Raw genomic sequence first — 20803 nt, 5'->3', positions numbered from 1 at the left:
TTACACACCTACCTTTTTAAATGGTTCATTTTAGCACTATGGTGTCCTTCTTTTTAATCTGGGATTTTCCTTACAAAGTGTTTGTTCATAACATTGTCACAAGTATCTTTGTTCTGCTATAAGGCAGAGTCAGTGGCAACTTATATCAGAGCTGATACATTGTGATATATTATTTAAGCTACTTATTTTGACAAATACATTCTCTTGACCATTAATGTTTCTATAAGGGCCTTAAACCTGCCTGGTCCCCTATGGTAGTTTTGCCACAAGAACAGTTTGTCAAAGGTGACTTTAATGTCCTCTAATATTACAAAACCATTAAGCAATGATGGACTTATTATATATGAATAGATTGGGGTACATTTATGAAAAGTGGTGCAGGTTTAACTGGAATAAAGGTCTTGTAAACTTAGGGGAGATTCAATTCACAGCGAGGTTCTGTAGGAGCCCCGCACACAGTGTCTACAAAGGGTTCAGTACTTAAAACATTGCTGTTTTTTTATTTTTTTTTGTTAAACGAGCAAAAAAAATCTGCCAGGTTTTAGGTACTACACACTGTTAAAGGCTTTTGTCGGACCTTGTGCTGAATTGAATTCCCCCCCTTATTTTTCAAATAGACAAAAAATGGTAGTCAGTTGCTATGGGTTACATTTCTTTTGCATCATTTCTTACGAACCAGTGTTCATAAGCGTAGCCAAATACTTTCAACTCTACAAGGAGGTAATTGTATTTACTATGCTCTTTACATGGTCCAGTCTGATTCTGGACCTGTGTTGAATGTGACGGGTATGAATACCGTACTGGATGTCAGTGTGACGGGTGGGGTGTGGAAACTGTACTGGATGTCGGCGTTTATACGTGCACACACACCTACCTAGGTCACCTGAATCTCTCACCACAGGACATGGGGTTAGTGTGCTGGCAGACTAAAAACACTGGTGTGCCCTTAGCCTTAGTGTTTAGGAATAACTATATATATTAGTTAATAATGCTGCTCCTCACCTAAACATACCTCTGTACATCTCCACTAGAGGGCAGTGTTGCTATTTGTACAGCGATGGCCCCTGAATGTATCACTTATTGTTACTTTACAATATTTAAGTTATCAGTGTTTTGTGTCTGTCAGCAAGTAAATGTATCTTTATTTTATATCTATGATTAAATATACAATGTAACCTGTTGAAGGAAATCACATCCTGCCAGTATGGCTAATTTACCCGTTCTGAAAGCAGAATGCTTGCTATATTTTCCTGGGCATTATCTCTGGAAATATCAGTTTACAGCAAATCTCCACCACACGCACACCTCTGCCCATCCCCCCCAAACACATCACGCACGTATACCTCTGCACATCACCACCACACGCACACCTCCGCACATCCCCCCCCCCACCACACACACGTATACCTCTGCACATCACTACCACACGCACACCTCCGCACCCCCCCCAAACACATCACATACGTATACCTCTGCACATCACCACCACACGCACACCTCCGCACATCCTCCACCCAACACACCACACACACGTATATCTCTGCACATCACCACCACACGCACACCTCCGCACATCCTCCACCCAACACACCACACACACGTATATCTCTGCACATCACCACCACACGAACACCTCCGCACATCCCCCCCCCCACCACACACACGTATACCTCTGCACATCACTACCACACGCACACCTCCGCACCCCCCCCAAACACATCACATACGTATACCTCTGCACATCACCACCACACGCACACCTCCGCACATCCTCCACCCAACACACCACACACACGTATATCTCTGCACATCACCACCACACGAACACCTCCGCACATCCCCCCCCCCCACACCACACACACGTATATCTCTGCACATCACCACCACACGCACACCTCCGCACATCCCCCCCAAACACATCACGCACGTATACCTCTGCACATCACCACCACACGCACACCTCCGCACATCCCCCCCAAACACATCACGCACGTATACCTCTGCACATCACCACCACACGCACACCTCCGCACATCCCCCCCAAACACATCACGCACGTATACCTCTGCACATCACCACCACACGCACACCTCCGCACATCCTCCACCCAACACACCACACACACGTATACCTCTGCACATCACCACCACACGCACACCTCCGCACATCCCCCCCCCCCCACCACACACACGTATACCTCTGCACATCACCACCACACGCACACCTCCGCACATCCCCCCCAAACACATCACGCACGTATACCTCTGCACATCACTACCACACGCACACCTCCGCACCCCCCCCACATGTATACTCTGCACATCACCACCATACGCACACCTCCGCACATCCTCCACCCAACACACCACACACACGTATATCTCTGCACATCACCACCACACGCACACCTCCGCACATCCCCCCCCCCCCACCACACACACGTATACCTCTGCACATCACCACCACACGCACACCTCCGCACATCCCCCCCAAACACATCACGCACGTATACCTCTGCACATCACTACCACACGCACACCTCCGCACCCCCCCCACATGTATACTCTGCACATCACCACCATACGCACACCTCCGCACATCCTCCACCCAACACACCACACACACGTATATCTCTGCACATCACCACCATACGCACACCTCCGCACATCCTCCACCCAACACACCACACACACGTATATCTCTGCACATCACCACACACACACACCACCGCACATCCCCCCCCCCACACACACACACCTCTGCCTCCATAAATCCCCACACACACACACACACACACACACACACACCCCTGCCTCCATACATCCCCCCCACACACACCTGCCTCCACACATCCCCCCCACACACACACGCCTCTGCACATCCCACTTGCACATCCACGCCCACACACATGCCTCCGCACATCCCACACGCACCACACCGCGCATCCCCCCCCCAACACGCACAAAAATGCCTTTGCACATCCCACACACACACCTCTGCACATCCCCCCCCCCACACACGCATGCACACCTCCTCACATCCCCCCCACACGCCTCCACACATCCAACACACACACCTCCGCACACCCCTCACCTCCCCCCACACACATCTCTGCACATTCCCCACACACAAGCACATCCCCCACACGCACACACATGCCTCCGCTCATCCACCCCCCCCCACACACACGGCTCAGCACACCTTTGCACACCCCCCCACACATGCGTTTGCACATCTCCACCACACGCACACCTCTGTACATCCCCCTCCCCACACACACACATGCCTCCGCACATCCCACACGCACACCCCCGCACATCCCTTCCACACTCATTCCTCTACTCATCTCCACCACACGCACACAAACGCCTCCGAACATCCCACACGCACACCACCGCACTCTCCCACACACACGCCTTCGCATATCCCACACGCACACCACCACACATCCCCCCATCACACACATGCCTCCGCACATCTCACACCTCCACACACGCCTCCGCACATCCCACACGCACACCACCACACATCCCCCCATCACACACATGCCTCCGCACATCTCACACCTCCACACACGCCTCCGCACATCCCACACGCACACCTCTGCACATCCCCCCCCCCCCCGTACGCATACACACGTATACCTCCGCACATCCCACACGCACACCCCCGCACATCCCTTCCACACTCATTCCTCTACTCATCTCCACCACACGCACACAAACGCCTCCGAACATCCCACACGCACACCACCGCACTCTCCCACACACACGCCTTCGCACATCCCACACGCACACCACCACACATCCCCCCATCACACACATGCCTCCGCACATCTCACACCTCCACACACGCCTCCGCACATCCCACACGCACACCTCTGCACATCCCCCCCCCCCCCGTACGCATACACACGTATACCTCCGCACATCCCACACGCACACCCCCGCACATCCCTTCCACACTCATTCCTCTACTCATCTCCACCACACGCACACAAACGCCTCCGAACATCCCACACGCACACCACCGCACTCTCCCACACACACGCCTTCGCACATCCCACACACACACCACCACACATCCCCCAACACACACATGCCTCCGCACATCTCACACGCACACCCCCCCACACTCATACCTCCGCTCTTCTCCACCACACGCACACACCTTTGCACATCCCCCCTCCACACACATGCGTTTGCACATCTCCACCACACGCACACTTCTGTACATCCCCCTCCCCACACACACACATGCCTCCGCACATCCCACACGCACACCCCCGCACATCCCCCCCCCACACTCATACCTCCGCTCATCTCCACCACACGCACACAAACGCCTCCGCACATCCCACACGCACACCACCGCACTCTCCCACACACATGCCTTCGCACATCCCACACGCACACCACCACACATCCCCCCAACACACACATGCCTCCGCACATCTCACACGCACACCTCCACACACGCCTCCGCACATCCCCCCCCCCGTACGCATACACACGTATACCTCCGCACATCCCACACCTCCACCCCCCAACCCCCACACACACGCACACACACATGCCTCCGCTCATCCTCCCCCCACACACACGGCTCGGCACACCTTTGCACACGCCCCCACACACATGCGTTTGCACATCTCCACCACACGCACACCTCTGTACATCCCCCTCCACACACACACATGCCTCCGCACATCCCACACGCACACCCCCACACACCCCCCCCACACTCATACCTCCGCTCATCTCCACCACACGCACACACCTTTGCACATCCCCCATCCACACACATGTATTTGTAAATCTCCACCACACGCACACCTCTGTACGTCCCCCTCCCCAAACACACACATGCCTCTGCACATCCCACACGCACACCCCCGCACATCCCTTCCACACTCATTCCTCTACTCATCTCCACCACACGCACACAAACGCCTCCGAACATCCCACACGCACACCACCGCACTCTCCCACACACACGCCTTCGCACATCCCACACGCACACCACCACACATCCCCCCATCACACACATGCCTCCGCACATCTCACACCTCCACACACGCCTCCGCACATCCCACACGCACACCTCTGCACATCCCCCCCCCCCGTACGCATACACACGTATACCTCCACACATCCCACACGCACTCCTCCAACCCCCCCCCCCACACACACGCACACACCAACCCCCCCCCCACACACACGCACACACACATGCCTCTGCTCATCCCCCCCACACACACACACACACACGGCTCGGCACACCCCCCCACACACATGTGTTTGCACATCTCCACCACACGCACACCTCTGTACATCCCCCTCCCCAAACACACACATGCCTCCGCACATCCCACACGCACACCACCGCACTCTCCCACACACACGCCTTCGCACATCCCACACACACACCACCACACATCCCCCAACACACACATGCCTCCGCACATCTCACACGCACACCCCCCCACACTCATACCTCCGCTCTTCTCCACCACACGCACACACCTTTGCACATCCCCCCTCCACACACATGCGTTTGCACATCTCCACCACACGCACACCTCTGTACATCCCCCTCCCCACACACACACATGCCTCCGCACATCCCACACGCACACCCCCGCACATCCCCCCACACTCATTCCTCCGCTCATCTCCACCACACGCACACAAACGCCTCCGCACATCCCACACGCACACCACCGCACTCTCCCACACACACGCCTTCGCACATTCCACACGCACACCACCACACATCCCCCCAACACACACATGCCTCCGCACATCCCACACGCACACCTCTGCACATCCCCCCCCGTACCCATACACACGTATACCTCCGCACATCCCACACGCACACCTCCACCCCCTCCACACACGCACACACACATGCCTCCGCTCATCCAACCCCCCCCCCCCCCCCCACATACACGGCTTGGCACACCTTTGCACACCCCCCCCCCACACACATGCATTTGCACATCTCCACCACACGCACACCTCTGTACATCCCCCTCACCACACGCACACAAACGCCTCCGCACATCCCACACGCACACCACCGCACTCTCCCCCCCTCCGCAACACACACACACGCCTTCGCACATCCCACATGCACACCACCACACATCCCCCCCCAACACACACATGCCTCCGCACACCTCCACACACGCCTCCGCACATCTCACACGCACACCTCTGCACATCCCCCTTCCCCCGTACGCATACACACGTATACCTCCGCACATCCCACACGCACACCTCCGCCCTCCCCCACACACACACATGCCTTTGCACATCCCACACGCATGTCTCCGCACACCCCCCCTCACACACAGACATGCATCCGCACATCCCACACGCACTTCTGCACATCCCCCCCCCCCCCCCACACACACACACACACACCTCTGCACTCTCCCTCCCCACCCACGCGCGCACACACACACACATTGGCACCACACGCACACACCTCCGCACATCCCCCCACACATACGTATACCTCCGCTCATCACCACACACACACACCTCCACCACACGCACCTGCCCACACACACACGCTTTCCTCCACACACACACGCTTTCCTCCACACATCTCCACACACACACACACACACACACGCTTTCCTCTGCACGTCTCCACTACACGCACCCTCCCACACATACGCTTACCTATTCACATCTCCACCCCCTTCCCACACACACACGTACTTACCTCCGCACATCTCCACCACACGCACCCCCACCACACGCACACGCCTCCGCACATCTCCACCACACGCACCCCCACACACAACTAGTAGGACATATAATTAATAGAGTCCATTTTCATTCCACCTTATGTGTAGATGTTTGTGTATGTGGTCAGGGGTGTTTCCCATAGTGATCTAAAATCCCTGGTTCCCCAGTGTCACCCTGCACGTCTCTCATTCATCTACCATTAGGAAGACAGATGCAACACGGACGGCGTATAACTGCCTGGGTGTCACTTTTACTGTAACAATATCTCAGATCCATATACAGAATGTGTCTGAACCTGCAGTAACTCCTGTTCCTATACAACTGATCTAAGCTGGAAGAACAAAGTGTTCAATTCAGACACATCCTCCACCTGCCTCCAAGTCCCTGGACACTGTCTGCACACAGCCTTGTACTAAGATAATAACAGGCTTCATTCTTACCATAGTATTGTAGCTAGAGAAACTGTGTCCTGCGCTGTGATTAACACTATCATCACCTGAGCCTTGCAAAGATGTGTTTGTGTTTTTTTTATTTTTTTTATATATTTTATTTTTTCAAATTTTAGGCTACCTTTATTTTTATTGTTTATTACTTTAAATGCAAAGTTCGGAGAAAAGAGTAAAACAAAAATATATACTCTCTGGGTCTTCTCAAAATTACTCTCATGCAATCACTACACCCCTGCTCATGTGCTCTAACGTATGCTTTTTTTTTTTTTTTTTTCCTAATGCTTTTTATTTATTTTAAAATAACTTTTTTTTATTATTTTAAAAAGCTGACCAGTATTTGTGCGCTTAATTAAAAACCAGGCAGTATTTTCACTGCATTCCCAAACCATTCCATTTGCACCACTTGCAGTGCATCATGATTTGTCCAGGTGCAAATTTGCACCCATTAACCATACTTGCTCCTAACTGTACATGAGGTCATTAAAGTGTAACAGACGGGCGCTCAGTCATTTCCACTCGTCAAAAAGGACTTGCACCTGCTCTTATCTGGCAGAGACCAGGGGGTAAATGTATCCAGCAGCGAGTTTCTGGCTGGTTTGAAAAGTGGAGATGTTGCCTATAGCAACCAATCAGATTCTAGCTGTCATTTTCTAGAATACACTAAATAAATGCTAACTAGAATCTGATTGGTTGATATAGGCAACATCTTCACTTTTCAAACTTGCCGTCAACTCGCAGTTTGATACATTTACCCCTGATCTCCCAGGCTTTTTACCTTTCACTACTTGCACCTTACAGGGGAAGGAGAAACGCGTATTTGGTGCACAATGACACATGTAATAAAATATTGCCAATGCTCCATCACTCTTACAATCCATTTAAGGTGTAAATGTGGCTAAGCCAAGCAGGATTTAAAAAAAAAATAAAAAATTCCAAAAAGTATATTTAGGTAAACAAAATAAAAAATACAAATATTAATATGACCGTTATTTCCCACAAACTCCTCCGTGTAACGAGGGGTTGTCGGTTCAGCAGTTTATAACCATATATCAGATGCTCGTGATACATGGCTGCATTCCAGTGTTTGTTTGGAATAACGCATGTGAAGTAATCGGTGCAGCTCTGCAGCATCTGTGCATCACGTGGTTTTAAGTGGGTGAGTTGTTATACACAGGGTTAATTAGAACATTTTGCAAAATGACTTTGCAATAATGTGTAAGTTGGTCTGGCTGCCAAAGGGTTAACTAAGGATGTGCTGACATGGTTTTGTGGCAGACAGGTACTGATGTCAAATTATTAGTAATTACAATGGTGATTGGTGGGATTGTAGTGCTAAGGCCGCAGTGCACTCACATACTCCATAGAGCGGTATAATTAATAAACATTTTCCAAAGTGTATATGCAAATCTGCATTAAACTTGGCAAAAGTAAAAGTTATTTCTCAGTAGTTTGTGAAACTGGATATTTCAGCCAAACAATCCCCATGGATTTTACTCTTAGAATATCTGCTGAGTGAGACGTCCCCTCAGACCTGATGAAATGAAAGGCAAGTTGTGCCACAATTCCCTATAGGTCCCCTCCTCTAACACGCCCCACGTCCCTCCTCCAACGCTTATAGAACATTCATAGAAAAAACTGAGAAGCTAATGATTGGTTATATCATTGCTGAACTCTTCTTTTAGAAGAAGGTGTGAACTTGTGTTTTGTGTCTGGGTTTTAAATAACTATCAGCCTCTCACGTTTATACCAGAGTAAAGAATTGGTCAACAGTTGACCGTACTTCTAAATATCTGACTATATCCTGGTGCCTAATTTATAGCAAATGCAAAGCGAACAAGTGGTCTGCGATGAATGTTCCACCACTGGAGTAATTTAACCAGTGATGCATTTAACATGATAAAGCTGTCAACTTCGTTATACACAATAAAAATATATATTTGTACACAAACTTGGTAGTGTTGTGTTTTATTTTTCATTTAAATTTTTATCCTTGACCTTGTAGGAAAAACCAGTGTCCCCACATTTGGGGCTCAGGGGAGAGGGTTATGTTGACCATTGATTTTGTTCCAAATTGTCAGTGTGAACTTGATGGTGGATGCTGATTAGGCTGAGGCTAGCCTGTGGAACTTCAGTAGCCATGGGAGAGTCCTTATATTATTGTACATAAAGTCTTTAATGTCTACTCTTTTTTTTTTTTTTTTTTTTTTTTTTTTTTTTATAGCCATATTGGCGTTCCAAGAGATAATGTTGTGTAGTTGGGCAGCACAGTGGCCTAGTGGTTAGCACTTCTGCCTCACAGCGCTGGGGTCATGAGTTCAATTCCCGACCATGGCCTTATCTGTGTGGAGTTTGTATGTTCTCCCTGTGTTTGCGTGGGTTTCCTCCGGGTGCTTCGGTTTCCTCCCACACTCCAAAAACATACTGGTAGGTTAATTGGCTGCTAACAAAATTGACCCTAGTCTCTGTCTGTCTGTGTGTGTCTATATTAGGGAATTTAGACTGTAAGCTCCAATGGGGCAGGGACTGATGTGAATGAGTTCTCTGTACAGCGCTGCGGAATCAGTTGCGCTATATAAATAAATGATGATGATAGTTGAGCATAATAGTCGTTCTGGAAGAGGGAGAGACCTAGGCCCCCTTCTGTTATAGATGCATTTGTTACAATGCTTTAGTTAGAAGACTAATGTGAGATGAGGGATCTAAATTGGTAGAGTCTGGAATAAATGTAACAGTACTTTTTAGTTATAGTTATACCCAAGTACGTCTGGTAGTTTTTTTTTCTAATGAATCACCTTGTAGATGCTCTCCCACATATTTATTGATTATTATTATTTATTATTATTATTATTATTATTATTAATTTTTATTTCTAAGGCGCCACTAGGTGTCCATAGCGCCGTACAGGGACAAACGAATTTACAACACGAGGTGAGACAGCACAGTAACTCAGTGAGCTCAAAGCACAGCTAGAGGGGAGGGGAGAGGGGAAGGTCCCACATACAGCAGAGCCCAAGAGGGAGGGCACGGATGACAGGGAAACCCCCAGAGGGGAGAGGAGGGTCCCCAGGGGGGAAGAGGGTCCTCGAGGAAGAGGGCTAGGTAGCTGGAGAGCAGAGTTAAAAGTGGTGAAGACAGGAGGAGAGATGACCCTGCTCAAAGGAGCGTACAATCTAAGGGGTGGGGTGGACAGACAGACACGGGGGAGAGATGGAGGATAAGGATAAGGGGAGGATAAGGGAAGGGGAATGAAGGGGAAGAGGCAGAAGATAAGGTAGGAAGTTAAGTGGGAGACTGGAAGGCTTAAAGAAAAAGGTGGGTTTTTAGAGCCCGTTTGAAACTGGACAGATTAGGGGAAGTTCTGATAGAGGGAGGGAGCTTGTTCCAGTGGAGGGGGGCAGCGTTGTGTCACAAATGTTACTTAGTGACTGGTTAAAAATATCCGTCTTTTGCTTTAAATAAATAATGTCCCTCACAACATGAAACAATAATGGCAAGCCTGTTGAAAGTCCTGTTTACCAGACTACTATAATGGATTTGGTCTTGCTTTTATGGAAAAAAGTGAGTTCCTTTCAACTAAACAGAACTCATAATCATCAATATTTATTTATAGGCTGCCACCGATTCTATAGTGCCGGACAATACTTTTACAGATATGATATACAAGAATACAATAAACACACATAACAGATACAAAATTACAGTAAAGCAAAATGGTACATGCATAACTATGATAGGGCATGAAATAAGAATGAGCCATGCTCGAACAGTTTCCACAAGCACAGATAAAGGAACGAATAGATAAAGGAACGAATACCATGCCAGTGAGTAAATAAACAGACATGGCAGACAGAGAGTGAATGAGCATAAGGAATAGGGTAGAGAGGACCCTGCTTATATTCTAGAGGAAGGAATTAATAGGACAGTGGGAGCCATTGGGGCACAAGTGGATGTGGTGGTCAATGCATGTAGGGGGGTGGGAAAAAGGGTATAGGAGGAGGTAGGGCAGGCAAGGTTCAAGAGGTGGGCTTTGATGGAGCTTTTAAAAGATCAGAGGTTGGGAGGGAGTCTGTTAGGGCAGGGCAAGGTTTTCCGTATGGGAAGGAGCATGGTAGAAGTCTTGAGGACCAGAATGGGAGGAGTTTATTTGAGGGAAGAGAGGCGACCGCCTGAGGCAGAGTAGGGTGATGTGTGTGAGGGTAAGTAATTTGAACCAAATTCTAGAGGGAATAGAGAGCTAGTGAAGAGATTTACTAGAGTGAGCAGCTGGGCAGGAAGATTAGTCTAGCCACAGCATTCAAGATGGATTGAAGAGGTTAAGGCCTGTGAGGAGGAAGTTATGGCAGTAAAAGCGTGTAATAATAAGTGAGTGGACCAGGGTTTTTGCTACTTGTTGAGTGAGGAAGGAGCATAAGGGATGGCTGAGAGGCAGTTTGATATAGGATACCGGGACAGGGTTCAGGGGAGGTAGATCTGGGTGTTGATTTTGCAGGCCGAAGGAACATCTTGGTACGCAGAGAGTGGAGATGTAAGCAGAGGAGAGCAGAGGATCAAGAACAGAGCTGAGCTTTGAGACACCCTTATTGAGAGAGGAGTGGAGTAAGAGTCTCAGTAATAGAGACGGTGAAGGAGTGAGCTGAGAGGTGGGAGGCAAATCAGGAGAAGACAGAGTCATGGAGACCAGTGGAGGAAAGGGTATAGAGGAGAAGAGAGTGATTGACAGCATCAACAGTGGTCAAGGATTATTAGAAGAGAGAAGTGGCCCATTGACTTAGCTAAATGTAGATTATTGTTCACTTTGGTGAGGGCAGTTTCAGTGGAGTGAAGAGGGCAGAAGCCAGATTGAAGAAGGTCATTACGTTTTGGGAGGAAGGAAAGTGGGTTAGTCGGTTGAATACAGAATTGCTGCCACACAGTGATGGGGTTGTCTCCTACCATAGCCCTTATCTTCGTGGAGTTTGCTTGTTCTCCACGTGTTTACCTGGTTTTCCTCCCACACAGTCTAAAAACCTGCTGGTAAGTTAGTTGGTTTCTGAAGAGAAATGCATTGTGTGTATATTGTACGGAATTTAGACTAAGTTCCAGTGTGGCAGAAACTGATGTGAATGAATGATTCCATAGTATAGCAGCTAAGGAAGCCTGAGGTGACTTTCTCACACTCTGCAACAATATAAAGTGCTTTGAGTCCTTTTGGGATAAAGGTGCTTTAAATGAATAGTATATTTTATATTTTTGCAAAGGGGGGCAGCGAAATGGGGTAGTAGATGGAGAATGCGGAACTGTCCAGTTAATGTTTCTTGAGTATATGAGTGATAAGAGCATGCTTGAAGGTGGAGAAGAAGATACCAGTGGAGAGAGAAAGGTTAAAGAGATTGTTATGTCCACCAGAGCGTCATAAACTTGTAGAACTAGCAGAAGAGGTCTTCACCTATAGCAGCTGCCTTTCCCGTAGAGACTGGTTATGGTCACAGGTACTCGGATGCCCCCACATCTTACACTAAGGGGTAAATGTATTATGCTCCGATTTCTGCAAGTCGTCGGAAATCGGCGACTTTGCAGCTAAAATTTAAAGAGGCGCTGCCATGTAAAGGCAAGTTTGCCGTTACATGTGCGTGCGCACATCTGGCTGTTTGACAGTTGGCCGGGCGCGGCAGCAGCAAGCGTTTCGGTTGTTGCCTAGGCAACAGGGACGAGGAAGCCGAAGTGACGTCATGGTTACTGGCGGGACACCCGCAGAAGAGAGGTGAGCTGCCAGTACTGGAGCCGCAGCTTGTGACGGAGATGAGCAAGATGCCACCAGTCATTTCGGGAGAGGAAGTTTGGAGGGAACAGGCTTGAGAATGCAAGTTGAGGCAGAAATAGAAGAGAGGTGAGTGAGGATCTCAGGGAAGGACCTGAGGGTGGCAGGTTGAGACGAAGTTAGCAAGGGGAATTTTCGTGGGGGATAGTGTCAATTTTGTATTTAAAGTTAGTGGCAAAATTATAAGCAGTGAGTGAGTAGGAGTTAGGTGGTGGAGGACAGATAAACAAATTGACAGGCAATGGGGTTTTTGGACAGGGTGGAGAGAGAGCGTAGTAGGAAGACAGGATTAGTTTAAACTGGATGCGGTCTTTGTCGTCCTCATATCTCCACCACACGCACCACCCACCACATGCTTACCACGCACATCTCCACCACATGCACCCCCTCCCCCCCCCCACACACAGACACGCATTTATCCCCGCACATCGCCACCACACACATACCTTCACAAATTTGGTAAAATGTTTGCAAATGACTCTTTTGTGTACTTGGCTATTCCTCATTTATTTCATTTGGTTTATTTACGTTTTCGGTGTGGCGGTTACCATTTTATAACGAGCTTTGCTATTCCAAATTGACTCAATTTTCTATCCAATCGTTTTTTCCAACTTTGATCTTACTCTTATTTTTTTACGTCATTTGACAGGTTTTTAACTAGTAGGACATATAATTAATAAACTTGTGTCCATTTTTATTCCACCTTATGTGTAGATGTTTGTGTACATGGTCAGGGCTGTTTCCCATTGGGATTTAAAATCCCTGGTTCCCCAGTGTCACCCTGCACGTCTCCCATTCATCTACCATTGAGAACACAGATGTAACATGGACAGTGTATAACTGCCTGGGTGTCACTTTTACTGTAACAACATTTCAGATTGGTCTACAGAATGTGTCTGAACCTGTCTCATGCAGTAACACCTGTTCCTATACAACTGATCTAAGCTGGAAGAACAAAGTGTTAAATTCAGACACATCCTCCACCTGCCTCCAAGTCCCTGGACACTGTCTACACACAGCCTTGTTCCAAGATAATGTCAGCAGTCGCGGTGGCCGACTCTCTCGGCCCTGCTTGTGGCATCCCGGCCGTCGCTATGACGACCGGGGTGTCCCTTCCACTTCGGTGTCCCTGCCGCCGCGCCCGGCCAGCTGTCAAACAGCCGGGCACGCTTTGCAGTGTCAGCCAATTATGGCTGATTAGTTAGGTATCTGCTGGCGCTCTGCCTTGCCATTGGCATTGGGCTTGCACTTAATTATACTACTGCTGGAGCACTGGCAGGGCTCTTGCCCTGATTGGTCACCTGTACTATTTAAGACAGTGAGGACTTTGCCTGACTGCCGGTTATAGCAATCTGCCTCAGTACTGCTATCTGCTCCCGTGTTGATTGGTGCTTAAACCTTGGATTGCTTTCACGTGTATGACCTCGGCCTGTACCCGGACTCTGAACCATAGCCTGTGACACTGACCTTCTGCCTGTGCCGGACTCTGAACCATTACCCGTGACCCTGACCCTGCTGGTATCTGACATCTCCACTGATGCTCTGTCCAGTCTGCAGATCTCTGGCCTATCCTGCTCTGTGCATTACCTTCTGTACCTGTGCTCCGCCGTGTAAGCATAAACTTGTACTACTCTGAGCATAAGTCCTGGGGGCATCCGAGTACCTGTGAGCATAAGCAGTCTCTACGGGAAAGGCGGCTGCTAAAGGTGAAGACCTCTACCCCTTGTTCTACAAGTTTATGCCACACTGGTGACCATAACAGATAATAACAGGCGTCATTCTTATCATAGCATTGTAGCTAGAGAAACTGTGTCCTGCGCTGTGATTAACACTTTCATCACCTGAGCCTTACAAGCATGTGTTTGTATGTTTTATATTTTTTATATATTTATTTTTTTATATTTTATATAAAGTCTTCCTTTATTTTCATTGTTTTACTTTAAATGCGAAGTTCAGAAAAAGAGTAAAACAAAAATATATACACTTTTCACTTGGTCTTCTCATAATTATTCTCATGCAATCACTACACCCCTGCTCATGTGCTCTAACGTATGCTTTTTTTTTTCTAATGCTTTTTAATTATTTTGAAATAACTTTTTTTGGATTATTTTAAAAAGCTGACCAGTATTTGTGCGCTTGATGAAAAATCGGGCAGTATTTTCACTGCATTCCCAAACGATTCTATTTGCACCGCTTTCAGTGCATCATGATTTGTCCAGCTGCAAATTTGCACCTGTTAACCGTACTTGTACCTAACTGTACATGAGGCCATTAAAGTGTAACAGACGGGCGCTCAGTCATTTCCACTCAGCAAAAGGACTTCATTATTGCACTTGCTTTTAAATGTATCCAGCAGCGAGGTTCCGGCCTATTTGAAAAGAGGAGATGTTGCCTATAACAACCAGATTCTAGCTGTTGTTTTGTAGAATGCACTAATTAAATGATGACTAGAATCTGATTGGTTGATATAGGCACCATTTCCATTTTTCAAACCTGCTGACAACTCGCAGCTTGATACATTTACCCCATGTCTCATCATATCCTAGGCTTTTGACCTTTCACTACTTGCACCTTACAGGGGAAGGAGAAACGCGTATTTGGCGCACAATGACACATGTAATAAAATATTGGCAAAGCTCCATCACTCTTACAATCCATTTAAGGTGTAAATGTGGCTAAGCCAAGCAGGATTTAAAAAAAAAAAAATGCCCAAAAGTATATTTAAATAAACAAAATAAAAAATACAAATATTAATATGACCGTTATTTCCCCCAAATGGACAAATTCCTCTGTGTAACGAGGGGTTGCCGGTTCAGCAGTTTATAACCATATATCAGATAGTCGTGATACATGGCTGCATTCCAGTGTTTGTTTGGAATAACGCATGTGATGAAGTCAGTGCATCTCTGCAGCATCTGTGTATCACGTGGTTTTAAGTGGGTGAGTTGTCATACACAGGGTTAATTAGAAGAATTTTGCAAAATGACTTTGCAATAATGTGTAAGTTGGTCTGGCTGCCAAAGGGTTAACTAAGGATGTGCTGACATGGTTTTGTGGCAGACAGGTACTGATGTCAAATTATTAGTAATATCAGTGGTGATTGGTGGGATTGTTGTGCTAAGGCCGCAGTGCACACACACATACTCCATAGAGCGGTATAATTAATAAACATTTTCCAAAGTGTATATGCAAATCTGCAGTAAACTTGGCAGAAGTAAAAGTTATTTGTCAGTAGTTTGTGAAACTGGATATTTCAGCCAGACAATCCCCATGGATTTTACTCTTAGAATATCTGCTGAGTGAGACGTCCCCTCAGACCTGATGAAATGAAAGGCAAGTTGTGCCACAATTCCCTATAGGTCCCCTCCTCTAACACGCCCCACGTCCCTCCTCCAACGCTTATAGAATTGTCATAGAAAAAACTGAGAAGCTAATTATTGGTTATATCATTGCTGAACTCTTCTTTTAGAAGAAGGTGTGAAGTTGTGTTCTGTCTCTGGTTTTAGATAACTATCAGCCTCTCACGTTTATACCAGAGTAAAGAATTGGTCAACAGTTGACCGTACTTCTAAATATCTGACTATATCATGGTGCCTAATTTATAGCAAATGCAAAGAGAACAAGTGGTCTGCGATGAATGTTCTACCACTGGAGTAATATAACCAGTAATGCATTTAACATGATAAAGCTACGAAACACAGAAGAGGTATAGAGGAAACACATGTATAGTAGGGGCACTCACTGTTTATAGAGATATGAAACTTAAATTTTATTAGTTCATTTTAAAATAATCTGATTAATCCCTAGAGAATACCTGAATCACGCTAGTAGCGAAATAAAAACAAAAATTATACAAAATGTGTAGAGTGTGAAAAAATGAAATTAATATTAAAATGGCAGAGAAAACTGCCAGTCCTCGCTGAGCTAATGAAAAGTATCCTAATTATCTTATAATAAGTATTGTAAAGGAATGTATATTCCTCACGCTGCTGAAATACCTGTTATTAAATACAGGTTATAAAGGATCATGTGATTAAACAAATTGAATTAATACTAGGAGGAAAGGGAATTAATCCTTGGGGAGAGGCATCTTTATAATAACCAGATTATTAAGATCTTTAAACGATTAAATGTAAATAAATAGATATCTTGCCTCCCTTAAGTGTGACCCATTAGGTTTAGGTATCATGACATAATATAAGTCCTCCTAGTGTATTCAATTATGGTCGACTGATTGGGTATTCAAGCAAGATATACACCAAACTCACTGTTGACCTCAACAGTAATGATGGATTAACTTAATAAACCTTATTGTAGCTAAAAGGATATAAGACAGCAACGTATCGCATTATTGTTGCTACAGGGATAATAACTCCTTAAATTCCTGGAGTCATTAGACAAAGTTTACATGAAACGTGAGAATGCTGAAAGGCATTTATAGATAATCAACAACCCATCCTAGATATATCGCAGCCTCACGTATGTCCTATTTGATGTTTAATAACATAATCTCTCTTGAGCTATTATAGGCTCGCGCTATGAGAATTAGGATCAGCGTATCATATTCAAAACTGACTGTCTGATGTTAAGACATAATAACCTCCCTAATCTTATACCTATATTTGGAAGCAGCGTGATTAAGAATTATTTCATTGCACTCAGCGAGGCGAACGTGTAACGATACTTACCTCTCCTGCGCACCCCGCCGCTCCGTCGGACCCGGAAGCCGCACTTCCGGGTTCGGCGGTCACATGACCGCCAGACCTGGGCGGGGAATTCAAATCTGGACTTAATATTTAAACACTCTAGAACAGAGTTGTCCAACCTGCGGCCCGCGGGCCGCATGCGGCCCAGCATGCCTGTAAATGTGGCCCAGAAGGAGTTTTGGTTGTGGCAAGGGGGCAGCACTGTTAATGGAAAAAAAAAATCCTGCAAAAAAAAAAAAAAGAAAATACTTAGCTTGCGGTCACGTCATCTGGTACTCCGGCTCCCTCCCTTGTCTCCTCCTCCGTGTGGTGCTCGCAGTGAATGTCGGGCGTGATGTCATCATGCCCAACATCCATTGCGGAGCGCAGCACAGAGGAGTCACCCGCGCGAGAAGAACAATCAGCAGCACAGAATTGGAGAAAAGAAGAGAAGAGGACAGGAGAACAAGCCGATTAAAAGGTAAGTTAGGGGGGATTTTTTTTTATTATTTCAAGGGATGCTGACCAGTGAATAAAAGTCACCTGGGCCTGGAGCATCATGGACCTTATCTCCCTGCTACATACTTCTACTTGTAATACTAATGGGGCATTATATATTATTCTCTTTGGCCCATTATAAGTTGTTATCCCTTAACTAACATAGTGGTGTAATTAGCAAAACAGGTCACAATTTGGGGTCACAGTGATGTATATGTCAGGTACCGCAGGCCTGGTCAGGGCACCCTGATATACAATGCCTGGCTTAAATGCACTTTATTGATATTGCATCGAAGCAATACAAAAAGTGATTATAGTATAACAACTAGAGAGGATTTTTTGAACAGGGCGATTGAAAGGTAAGTATAGGGGGATTTGAAAAAAAAAGTGATATATATATATCACTTTTTTTCTCATATATATATGTTAACTATGTTTTCTATGGTTTTTCGCGGATGATCAGCTATCGTTATTGTTAGTGTATCTTATGTGCGGCCCAAACCAACTTGCGTTTTCCAATGTGGCCCAGGGAAGCTAAAAGGTTGGACACCCCTGCTCTAGAAGTTTCAGAGCAACTTACCTGTTCCTGGCTCCTGATTCTTGTGTCCTCCTGGCCTCAGCTCCTTGTGTGTATTGATCTCCTGTGTACCGACCCGGCTTGCTAACCCTTCTGGACTCTGTTACCCCTGTGTACCGACCCGGCTTGCTGACCTTCCTGATTGCCTGTGCTCCTGACCCGGATTGTCTGACGCTCCTTCCTCTACACGTTTATCTGCTATCTCTGTGTACCGACCCGGCTAGCTGACTTCGCATCTGTTCTGGTGACCCGTGTACCGACCCGGCCTGTCCGACTATTCTCATCCTGCTCTTATTCCACTGTATTACATCTTGAGGCAAACCTGAGGGCCGCGACCTGCGACTCCTGGCAGCAAAGCCCATCCCGCCTTGCGGCGGTTCTTGGTGAATACCGGGGAGATCTAATCAAGGTTAGTAGTGTATCCAGTGATCCGTTACAGTTTGCTCTGACCATGGATCCAGCGGCTAAAGATCTACTGGAGCATTTAGTGGGAAGAATGGACAAACAGTAAGCGAACCAAGAGCAACTTTTGAAATTTCTTCAGAGTTTATCCACTCGGCTGGACGTTGTTCAGAACACCTTAGTGGCCGCCGGACCTCCTGCACCAGTGATTGCGACTCCGGACCCCCCGTCTGCAGCAGCAGCTTCGTCCTCCCAGTTGCAGATACCTAATCCGCCTAAATTTGATGGAGACCCTAAACTTTGCAGAGGATTCCTGAACCAATGCTCCATTCAATTTGAACTGTTGCCGGGGAATTTCCCTTCTGAGAAGGATAAAACGGCCTATGTGATATCGCTGCTCTCTGGTCAAGCCTTGGCGTGGGCATCCCCGTTATGGGAGCGGAATGATCCTATTCTGCATACTTTCTCCACCTTCTTGTCCTCTTTTAGAAAGGTTTTTGATGAGCCAGGAAGGGTCTCCAATGCCGCTGCTGGGTTGTTGCGTCTTCGCCAAGGGAACCAGTCCGTTAGTCAGTATGCTGTACACTTCAGAACTATGGCCTCAGAACTCCGGTGGAACGATGAGGCTCTTGTGGCTACATTCTGGCAGGGTCTTTCGGATCGGATTAAAGACGAACTGGTGTCTCAAGAACTCCCTGCATCTTTGGATGATCTCATCTTCCTCTGCGTTAAGATTGACCTACGTTTTAAGGAGCATAATTTTGAGAAAGAACAGTCTCGACGCAGTATGATCCGTTTAGCTCCTAACTTCCAAACACCTGTTCTTCCGCCTGAGGAACCGATGCAATTGGGAAGGACCCGCCTATCGGCAGAAGAGAGAGAGAGGAGATTTCAAAATAAGTTATGTTTATATTGTGGAGAGAGCGGTCACCTTCTGAACTCTTGTTCCAAACGTCCGGGAAACGACAAGGCCTGACGTGTGTGGGGGCAGTATCATTGGGCCTCCTTTCTCAGTCTCTCTCAGTCCATTATAATAACGATTGTCTCACCATCCCTATTTCCTTACAGTCTGGACATCATACCTTTTCTCAGTCAGCCCTCCTAGACTCCGGGGCTGCAGGGAACTTCATTTCTGCCGCCTTGGTAAGGCAATTCTCCATTCCCATGCAAGCATTGGAACAACCTATATCCCTTTTAGCCATCGATGGGGGAAGAATTCCTGAAGGATCTATCCTTGTACGCACCACTCCTCCTTTTCTTCAGATTGGAGCACTCCACCAGGAGAGTATCTCCTTCTTTGTGATTCACAAATCTACCAATCCAGTCATCCTTGGAATACCGTGGCTTCGTCTCCATTCCCCGAATATTGACTGGCAATCTGGTCATGTCTTATCTTGGGGACAGCATTGTTTTTCTCATTGCCTTTCTAAGGTGGTTCCTCGAAGAGATTCCAAATGCCACAAGAGATTACCCTTGGCCCTTCTTCCTGGGCCCTATCAAATCTTTTCCGATGTCTTTTGTGAACAACAAGCTACGAAACTCCCTTCACATAGAATTTGGGATTGTAGCATCGACTTGATTCCTGGTAAACCAGTACCTCGAGGCCGAGTGTACCCTCTCTCCGTACCCGAATC

The 20803-nt window shown here is 47.3% G+C and overlaps 1 protein-coding gene across 1 annotated transcript; it reads left to right on the top strand.

The window, feature by feature from the left end:
• Window positions 1–1046: 1046 nt before the first annotated feature.
• LOC142139695 (uncharacterized) lies at window positions 1047–2771 on the top strand. The gene is made up of 7 exons (XM_075197805.1): window positions 1047–1434; window positions 1498–1576; window positions 1642–1697; window positions 1761–1895; window positions 2091–2224; window positions 2341–2539; window positions 2591–2771. Exons 1-7 carry the CDS (start codon window positions 1205–1207, stop codon window positions 2769–2771), a joined length of 1014 nt encoding a protein of 337 aa, XP_075053906.1. The 5' UTR covers window positions 1047–1204.
• Window positions 2772–20803: the final 18032 nt, after the last annotated feature.

Source organism: Mixophyes fleayi, chromosome 1 (assembly GCF_038048845.1).
Source record: "Mixophyes fleayi isolate aMixFle1 chromosome 1, aMixFle1.hap1, whole genome shotgun sequence".
Lineage (NCBI taxonomy): Eukaryota > Metazoa > Chordata > Amphibia > Anura > Limnodynastidae > Mixophyes > Mixophyes fleayi.
Note: the sequence above shows the minus strand (reverse complement) of the source record. Positions and strands in the feature narration are given on the sequence as shown.

Coding starts and splice junctions, on each gene's coding strand:
- LOC142139695 (XM_075197805.1), top strand. CDS start 1,205: ATGGCTAATTTACCCGTTCTGAAAGCAGAATGCTTGCTATATTTTCCT. Junction 1,577..1,641: donor CACGCACACCTCCGCACATC/CTCCACCCAACA, acceptor ACACCTCCGCAC/ATCCCCCCCCCCACCACACA. Junction 2,225..2,340: donor CATCACCACCACACGCACAC/CTCCGCACATCC, acceptor CCATACGCACAC/CTCCGCACATCCTCCACCCA.